At 43.2% G+C, this 10,443-nt stretch overlaps 1 protein-coding gene across 1 annotated transcript in view; it reads left to right on the forward strand.

The window, feature by feature from the left end:
• Nucleotides 1–10,443, forward strand: part of ADAMTSL1 (ADAMTS-like 1) — a 496,626-nt gene that overhangs the window by 360,784 nt on the left and 125,399 nt on the right. The window contains exon 20 of the mRNA XM_010857061.1: nt 1,461–1,588. Within this exon, the coding sequence (XP_010855363.1) occupies nt 1,461–1,588 (128 nt within the window). The remainder of the gene's footprint in view (nt 1–1,460; nt 1,589–10,443) is intronic.

The following is a 10,443-nucleotide window of genomic DNA, read 5'->3' on the forward strand; positions in this document are numbered from 1 at the left end:
AAAAGCAGTGCAGTAGGTCCAAGGCCGAGAACAGATTTGAGAAGGCCTGATTCATTGCCAGACTAGTCATCCACCTCAGAATAATTAAGAGCTGACTAGAGGTGACGCCAGACTACACGTGCCAATAGAGTCTGGAGAGGCCCAGCCGAGACATAGTGAAGAAAAAGAAGTGTGTGGTGGGAGACTGCCGGTGGGACAGGAGATCTGAGTCCTAGTCTTAATTTTATCATTAAATATTGTTTTGTGCCTTACCTGAAAAGCAACCCCTTACCTGCTTGACTCCCATAGATGGATGCTAACATATGAGGGGAACATATGCTGGAAGCTCTTGGAAGCTTTGGAAATTAATAAGGAGGTGGAAAGAATCACAAAGATGGAAGTGACTGACTCCAGGAACTGCAAAGCCACCACTAGCTCATTTCCATGCTGTTGAATGATGTATTGACCTAAGGCCTGGTCAGGTCCAGCACTGGATCTCGAAAGTTCCCATCCAATCCTCCCCCAACTCTTCTAGATTTTCCACCTCCACATACACACTAAAGTTATCATCAGCCTCACCATGAGCTTTAAAGTCATCATTAGTCATTCATCTACTTAACTACCATAGAAGGTACTTCTTAGAAATGGCATCCATCTAGGAAAAAAAAAAATAGCCTGAGATAGGTGTGGATTTTGAAGCTCATGATATGTACTCACCATTTGATTCTCATAATCCCTTTCAGGTAAAGCAAAGTATCTGAACTCCATGGTGATTATTCTAGAATTATCTCTACCATGACCCTGAAGGGCAGGCTTTGCCTTCATTCTTCTGGCATCTTCTCTACAGAGGGCCCTCTGCCAAGAATTGTGGGAAATGAAACAATAAATAAGATCTAATTTTTGTGCCCAGTAATATTTCCAGACTAATGAAGACAAAAGAATTGAGACACAGTTACACATACAGCTTCCTTCAACATCTTCTCGTCAGCAGTCGATTTCTGGCTTCCTCTCTCCCACCTCCAAGCCTTAACAGATGCCTTTCTCCATATCTGGAAGCTCTGCCTACTCTCCACCATCCAGAGCATTAGTAACTCTTCCTTTATAACTTTGCCTTTTCCTGAAGCCTTCCCCAAATCCATCTGCACCATTCATTCTAACGTCTCCTCTCACCCCCAGTGTATGTGTTACGTGTATTCAGTGTCCATAGGCTGTCTGCTCCAACAGTTAGCATTTAGCCCAAGCAGTCAACAAACTGCATAAGCAATCCAAAACCGCCTTATTTGGGCTCACTTCCAGAATCACACTCAACAAAGTGGCAAGAGAGGCTGGTTTCCCGTGTGTCACTGTGGCCAGTTTGTGCCTGTTGTTAAACAGGGTTCTGTTTACTGTCCCCTGGGGTTCCTTCCAGCTTTACCCATGTCCGGTGCCAAAAAGGAGTCAACTGACCTGACCAGGTCTACATTTCTTTTCTGTTGCTCCAGGATTCTTCTGCAGCCAGATGATTCCTTACAGATCCTGGCACCTGTGGAAGCTGATGTGGGTTTCTACACTTGTAATGCCTCAAATGCCTTGGGATATGATTCTGTCTCCATTGCTGTCACATTAGCAGGTAATGTGAAAACCGCTGTTCAATATGGAAACTGCTAAGTAGGTGCCACAGCATGCTAAGTGGGGTCAGGGAGATAGACATAAATGAGATCCATTTTCTGCCTTTGGAAGTTTGTGACCTATAATTGTAATTAAATGAAGATAGCATGTAATATGAGATAGAATGAGTGAAATAAGTTTTGATAACTAAAGAGGGTACAGTTTCATTCTACCTGAGAGGTCTTAGACTTGGGGTAGAATTTTGATAACAGAGATGCAGGAACGAGCATGAGCGTAGATATATACAAGGAAGTAGTCTATGAGGGAACATGACTCGTGACCTAAGGTCATCAAATGATCTTTTCATTTCTCGTCCCACCTATTACAAAGGAAACTAAGACCCTTGGGTAGTTGGAATTCTGTGACTGTGGGCTAGAGCACAAGTGTTCTCTCTGACTGTTTATTTCAACCTTTTTCTCTAATGCACCTGCCAGTACTTCACCTTTATCCATAGAGCTTAGGCAAACCATTCTATACGTGGCCACGTCATAAAATCGCAATTCAGAGTGCAGTGCCTCCCAAAGTTGCAATTTGGTTTTTTTTTTTTTAATTTTTCATTTTATGTTGATGTATAGCCAATTAACAGTGTTGTAATAGTTTCAGCTGAATAGCAAAGGGACTCAGCCATACATTTGCACATATGCATTCTCCCCCAAACTCCCCTCCCATCCAGGCTGCCACGTAATGTTGAACAGAGTTCCCTGTGCTATACAATAGGTCCTTGTTGGTTATCCATTTTAAACGTGTTAGTCGCTCAGTCATGTCCAATGCTTTACGACCCCATGGACTGTAGCCCACCAGGCTTCTCAGTCCATGGAATTCTCCAGGCAAGAACACTGGAGTGGATTGCCATTCCCTAGCAGTATGTATATGTTGATCCCAAATTCCCTTACTATCCATTCTCCCATCTTTCCCCCTGGTAAGGTTGTGGTCTTAGAGTAAGAGACTTTTATAAAACCTTCCTTACATAGGTGGGTTTTATAAAACCTTCCTTACATAGGACGGATCCTTGCCTTTGAAACTAAGAGACCTTAGAGACCATCTGAACTCTGAACCAGGGCCCACAGTTCTTAGCAACCAGGCAACCTGAGGTCACATAGCCTCTCAGCTGGTGGCTGGGAGAAGGAAACTGAGGTCTCCTAACCCCCAGATCATTGTCCCCTCGTCTCCCCACTGATGCTTTCAGTCTGGGCTCCCCTTCCTCGGGTCTGGGCCATGCAGCCTTTGTGGCGGTGTGTTGCATGTGTTTGTATTTATTCTTTTCAATTGCCGCTCCCATGAGATGATTCAATCGTTGCTAGAAAAGCCGACATCACCCCACACTGACCTCATCCATCCACGCCAGGATTATGTTGTCACACTGTTTTCCAGTCACACATGCTACTCCCTTGCATATCTGTTTAGCAACAGTATTTCTACCCCCATGACCTAAGGCTGATCTGGGAAGGGACCTTGAGCAAGACGCTCTGCAGAGAAGATGAAAGTCAACAAAGAGTAAGGCCAGCTGAGGGGCCCTGAGGTGGATTACAGACTATTATTAATGCCTGTTTTTTTGTGAATAGAACATTTGCTTTGCTCCTAATGTATTCCAGTCATAATCTTTATGCCCCTCTTTGTACGGAGTCCAGATGCTTGGCACCCATCTGGTTAATTCTCTTCTGCCTTACCCGCCCCCCAACACAGTCTGCCTTGGCCAGGGCAGTGTGGACAGCCTACCAGCTGCTGGCAAATAGTGGCTCTTACAGGATTAACTCTCTTGTTTATATTTATCCAGATACGGTTCAGCTCTGTCACAGACTAAATACCCTTTGTTCACCTGAATTTAATATGATTCATGGAAACCTGTCTGGAATTAAGCAAAGCAATTGTAACATCAGGCTTGTCTTCAGCTCTTTGAAGAGGAGCTATTGGAGGCTGCCAAAATGTTCAAAGCCAGGAAAGAGAGAGAGCAGCCAAAGAGGCACCGGGGAAGAAGGAGGAAAGGAGCTGAGCGATGAAGTAGTTCACGGACACCACACCCAGAGCTTAGGGAGCTGTGTCTTTGTCTTCGATGGTGGGGTTTGTTCAGGTCTGCTGGCACGTCTGTCAGACAATCCCTCTGAAAGTTAAGGATCAAAATGGAGATGTTGCTTTAAGATTGTATTTGTATCTTTACCTGGGATTATCACCTAGCCTGACGTCAATGTCTACACTCACAGTTTTAAAGTGACTCACCAGCTACTGTTCTGAACACGTCCTCTGCCAAGTATTATCAGTGTGGAGCAGTAAGTTAGACCTGAGTTTTGTGATCTGTGATGCTTACAGACTAGTGAAGGTAATAGATGTATACGTGACCACCTAGAATCAAGAGATAGTTTCCTTCAAATGTACCCATTAAGATCCTGCATAGGATAAGATACAACCCAAATACCATGTAAGTGGTGGGGGGGCACTTTGCAGCAGGGGGAGATGTGAGGCATTTCTAAAGGATACAGTTCTACTGTTCATTAGCTGTGTGACCTTGAACAAAGGGTATAAGCTCACTGAATCTTCCTTCTCACCTGTAAGAGTGAAATTAATCATATTTTACAAGATTGTTGTGAGGGTAAATAAGATTGCACATGTGAAAAAGCCCTGAGCCCAAAGCCAGGCACATAGTTCACACCTAATAAATATTTCTCTTTCTTTCTCTAGCTCTTCTAAGATGAAACACATCCTTAAATCAATTCTAAAATGTGTAAAACATTAGCCCAACTTTGCATCCATGCATTTTTCACTGTATATCTTCACACTGAAAATTTGCAAGTATTGGGTTGGCCAAAAAATTCGTTAGGGTTTTTCCAGAACTCAAACCCAAATGAACTTTCTGGCTTAACCAATACTTTCTAAGTGTTAGTCGCTCTGCTGCTGCTGCTGCTGCTGCTGCTGCTAAGTCGTTTCAGTCGTGTCCGACCCTGTGCGACCCCATAGACAGCAGCCCACCAGACTCCCCGGTCCCTGGGATTCTCCAGGCAAGAACACTGGAGTGGGTTGCCATTTCCTTCTCCAGTGCATGAAAGTGAAAGGTGGAAGTGAAGTCGTTCAGTCGTGTCTGACTCCTAGCGACCCCATGGACTGCAGCCCACCAGGCCCCTCGGTCCATGGGATTCTCCAGGCAAGAGTACTGGAGTGGGGTGCCATTGCCTTCTCCGGTTAGTCGCTAAGTCGTGTGCAACTCTTTGCAACTCCATGGACTGCAGCCTGCCAGGCTCCTCTGTCCATGGGATTCTCCAGGCAAGAGTACTGGAGTGGGTTTCCATTCCCTCCTCCAGGGGATCTTCCTGAGCTAGGGCTTGAATACAGGTCTCCTGCATTGCAGGCAGATTCCTTACCATCTGAGCCATCAGAGAAGCCCACTAGGAGCTAATTCAGCTCTGTCTTTGTGCTCATGCTCAGTTCAGTCGTGTCCAACTCTTTGGGACCCCATGGACTGTATAGCCTGCCAACTCACTTGTGATCAGACCCTCATGGTAAACCTCAGTACCTCTATGCTTTAAAAGACATTGTAGAGTTGTGGTTTTTGCATTTTGTTTTTTATCTTGACTTCAGTATAAATGTAGGCCAAAAAAAAAGGATTTTGTTTGAGGCTCAAAGCACTCAGGTGTCCCCTTGACATTAGCAAGACCCAAGTCTTGCTTGGGTCTTGCTAATACACCTGAATTGACCAGATGCAGAGAAATTTGTTCACAGTAATTCACGAGAGCAAGCATAGTGTGGCAGTTAAACCTGCAGGCTCCAGAGCCTCACAGTCTGGATTTGAATCCTGACTCTGTCATGTCCAAGCTACATATTCCTGAGCAGCTTCTTCATACTCTCTGACTCAGTTTCTTTATCTGACTTATGGTGATAATAATAGTGTTTGACTCAGAAGGTTCTTGTGGAGATTAAATGCCTTCATTCATGTAAAATGCTTATAAGTATGCCTGGCATGTAGCAAGCACTCAATACTTGTTCACTCTTATTATTATTATTGTGAAGATAAAGCAAAAGCCAGGTTATTTTTACAGTAGGGGAGATTCCTTTTCAGAGAATGGAATGCTCACAAACCCTTTGTAGAGCCCCTCTGTCTAATGTCTCAATGTCTCAGTGTCAAAGGGAAAGCTGAATTAGCTATCTGAAAAGTGGTTGGAGTGTGCCTGGATTCAGAGCAAGGGAGGTGGCTACGAGAGGACTATCTCACATGGGAGAGGAAGGGAGAACTGATGAACGCCCCCTGGCCCATCATTAGACCATTCCTGTTCCCCCATCCTCTGAACTGAGAGTGTTGTCAGTTCTGCTGCTCAGGTTTATGGTAGGTCCATTGGTACTCTCTACAACTTTTGTTTAAATATAGAAACATCATTTCGTTTTAGATATACCAAACCTTCCTACTCTGCCTTATTTAAGCCTGTAAAATATTGTCTTTCGAGCTTCTTTGCTTCTCTAAATTGTCTTTGCTTCTCTCTAAATTCATCAGTATGTGTTGATTTTATCTTTTAAGTCCCAAAGGTTTTGAGAGTACTTCACAAGTCCCTCTCAGGATGGAGATGCCTAATGTTTCCCTGCCTACCTCCCTGGTTCCAGAAACTCACAGCCATGTAGACCCAGTGGCACAAAACTCCTTTCTGTCCTAAACTGGACTCAACCGGATGCTTCCCTGGATGTTTCACTGCTCAGAAAGTAGATGGGAGGGGGAGGGTAGCAGCGGCTAGGGAGGCGTTTAAGAATGTCACCAAAAGGTCACATACCTAACCTGTTAAAGGACAGTTGACTTTGTGTGCATTTGTAGCCATAGGTAGAGGAGAATTTCTGGTGTGCATGACAAGGCACAAAGATTGGAGAGCCATCTTGACTAGTGAGATTCTGCATTCAGCCGACATTGCTCAGAAAACTGCCAGATCCGAACGGTGTAGGCAGCATTTTGAAGGAAAGCAGTAGTTTCCTGGTAAATTGCTTCAGTCTGGACCAGTGGAGGGGAGCTCTGCTTACCAATGCAGATGAGGCCCATCCAGGTGTAGCCCACTGATGAAGTCATAGCCATAAGGGAAACGTTTTTGGTTGTCATTGATTTTATAAGATCACAAAAGAGATACTGTAAGGCCTGCTTGACATCATCAATGGAAAATGAGAAGAAGATGGGGGCTAAGGGATGAGCATATCTTTCATTGAAAGGAGAGAACACAGATGAGCTCATCCCAAGTGTTCACAGGAAGAAAGAGACAGAAAATATTTCTCCTTTCCTGGCATGTTTTTCTGCTTTTCTATGAGTTGAATAGCTGACACATATTGTGTCTAATAAAGAGATCACAGAAACCTCACTGGGAAAATAAAAATAAAAGGCAGTTGGGTTTTTTTTTTTTTTTTTTAATTCTCCTTTCTCAGCCCCCTCCTCATTATGATTTAGTAGCTGCAATAAAGACAAGCAGTTTTGTAAGCTTTTCATAATGTAAGTCATTTCAAATTGGCATTTCTGAATTCTTCATCCAGCAACTCTGTTCACCAGGGGAGGATTCTGCTGCATAGAGAGTTAGGCTCAGAGAGGACTTTGTCACCGTGGTGACAACCAGCAATGAAAGATTTGCCCCAGTGCACCAGATCAGAGGGAAAAGCACAGAAGTTTACCTGTGTTCCTAGTGATGCTCTGAGCATCAGGGTAATGGCCATTGACTCATTCAAGCTGCCATCAAGGGACCTCATTATCTGTTACAATACTGAGTAACCAAGATTCTTAAGTTTTCCTCAGTATGTATAGATGTGTAGCATGCCCACTGAGGAAGCCTAGCTTTCGTAGAATTCAGATGAAAGGGATGAGAGGATAGCAGGAGAATTCAACTTTCTCTGCTCTGCAGCAGAATAGAGGAAGCAAACAAGGAAATGATCTAGCCTAGCCTATCTCACATTCTGAAAAAGCAATTCCCACATCTGTTCAATGGAATGAGGGAAGGATGGGTGGTGAGACAGGTAGAGGGTACCATATCCTTGGAGTGTTGTACCTTGAAGAGGCTGTAGCATCATGCAGCTGTCCTGGGTATGGGGTCCCTCATCTAGGACTCTGCAGCGGAACATGCAAAAGAGGTTGCTGCCTTAGAGTCCTGGGGAGTCGTTAACTTCAACTGAATAATCAGTAGAGGTAATGGTAGTAAAATCTGACATACTGGCATTGGTAAAAAATATGTTTAGGGAATGGTGATTGAAACAAGGGAGGAAAAGGAAGCCAGGCAGCCTGGGGACGTGTAGGTAAGGATAGTCTAAGCCCTAGACTTCCTTAGTTCCTAGTGTTAGTCCCTCAATCATGTCCGACTCTTGAGACCCCAGGGGATCTTCCCAACCCAGGGATCGAACCTGGGTCTCCCACATTGCAGGCAAATTCTTTACCATCTGAGACATCAGGGAAGCCCTTAGACCCTACGGGCCCTGAAATATTGATACCAAAGGCACACCAACTAAACAGAATCACAAAGGCAAAGAAATACCAAGTCCTTCTTATTTTTTGTGCAAGATAATTAGTAGTCACACTGTTGACCCTGACTCCTCAAGAAAAGGTTAAATTAGATTTAAATTGTTTTATCAATTTTCTGGAGGCATAATCTACATCCCGTAATATCCACCCATTGTAAGTGTTCAATTCAATGATATTTTAGCAAACTTTTTAGGTTGTATAACCATCATCACAACAAACCAAGATTGTTGTTTTCTTAAAAACACTGTTGAAGTGTAATTCACATACTGTACAAATCAACTATTTAAAGTATACAATTCAGTGGCTGTTAGTACATTGAGAGTTGTACATTCATCACCACACTCAAATGTTTAGAACATTTTCATTATCCCAAAATAAATTCCACACCTCTTAGCCATCACTTCCCAACCCCCTCGTTTCCTCCAGGCCTCGGAAACTACTGGTGTACTGTGTCGTCATAGACCTGCCTATTCCAGATACTTTGAGTAAGTGGGGTCCTACATGGTCCTTTGTTAGTGACTTAGCATAACGTGTTCAGGATTCACCCGTGTTGTGACATGTATGCTGCATTCCTCTTTGTGGTGGAGTAATAGTATTCTACGGAGAAGGCAATGGCACCCCACTCCAGTACTCTTGTCTGGAGGATCCCACGGACGGAGGGGCCTGGTGGGCTGCAGTCCATGGGGTCGCTAGGAGTCAGACACGACTGAGCAACTTCACTTTCATCTTTCATTTTCATGCACTGGAGAAGGAAATGGCAACCCACTCCAGTGTTCTTGCCTGGAGAATCCCAGGGACGGGGGAGCCTGGTGGGCTGCCGTCTATGGGGTCACACGGAGTCAGACATGACTGAAGTGACTTAGCAGCAGCAGCAGCAGCATAGTATTCCATTGTATGAATATACCACATTTTCTTCCACTCATTGATGGACATTGGGGTTGTTTCCAGTTTTTGGCTATCATGAATAGTGCTGCAGTGACCATTCATGTGCAAGCTTTTGTGTAGACATCTTTTCATTTCTCTTGGGTGTATATACCTAAGAGTAGAACTGCTGGGTTGTATGGCACATTTATGTGTAACTTTTTAAAAAACTGTCAACTGTGTTTCAGAGTAGCTGCACCATTTTGTATTTCCATCAACAGTATTAGGATTCCAATGTCTACATCCTCACCACATCTGTTTTTGTCTATTTTTTTAAATTATAGCCATCCTCATGGATGTAAAGTGATCATTTATTGTGACTTTAATTTACATTTCCCTGATGACTAACAGTGTTGAGCATCTTTTCTCGTGTTTATTACTTGTTTATACATCTTCTTTGTCGAAGTAGTAACTTTGGTGATATAGGCAGTGTATATGGCCTGCATATTATTCTTTTATTTTGCCCTAACAATTTACCACAAACTTAGAGTCCTAAAATACAAATATTTTGTTTTAGAGTTCTATAGGCCAAAAGTCCAGTATAGTCTTACCAGGATAAAACCAAAGTGTCAAAGGGGTACACTCCTTTCTATAAACTCCAGGAGAAAATGCTTTTCCTGTTCATTTGGATTGTTGGCAGAATTTAGGTCCTTGTGACTGAGACTGAGATCCCTGATTTCTTGCTGGCTGTAAACTGAGTGTCATTCGCAAGCTCTAAAGGCTGTTGCATTTCTTAGTTTTTGGCCCTCTTCCTCCATCTCAAAGCTAACAGTTGGAGACTGAGTCTTTCTCATATTGCCTCTCTCCCACAAGCTCTTCACTATCCCTCTTTTAATTTTAGGAGCTCAAATGATTAGACTGGCTGACCTAGTTAATCTAGGGTAATCGCACTATTTTAATGTCAGTTCATTAGCAATCTTAATTGCAACTGCAACTTTAATTCCCTTTTGTCATGTAATATAATATAGTCACAGATTCCAAGGATTAGAGTATGGACAGTACCACACCCTATCTGAAGGGCACAGCTCGTTTTTATCTTTCTATTGCCAAAGAAAATCACAAATCTAATGTTGGTAGACCTTCCAATTTTTCCATATAAGCCAAACCAAAACACACACACACATACACACACACTTTTTTTTATTTAACTTCTCCTTTTTTTTTTTTTAACTGAGTCCACAATAAACTGTGGAAAATTCTGAAAGAGATGGGAATACCAGACCACCTGACCTGCCTCTTGAGAAACCTATATGTAGGTCAGGAAGCAACAGTTAGAACTGGACATGGAACAACAGACTGATTCCAAATAGGAAAAGGAGTATGTCAAGGCTGTATATTGTCACCCTGCTTATTTAACTTATAATATGCAGAGTACATCATGAGAAACACTGGGCTAGAAGAAGCACAAGCTGGAATCAAGATTGCCGGGAGAAATATCA

The sequence above is a fragment of the Bison bison genome, unplaced genomic scaffold (genome assembly GCF_000754665.1).
Source record: "Bison bison bison isolate TAMUID 2011002044 unplaced genomic scaffold, Bison_UMD1.0 scf7180017864376, whole genome shotgun sequence".
NCBI lineage: Eukaryota > Metazoa > Chordata > Mammalia > Artiodactyla > Bovidae > Bison > Bison bison.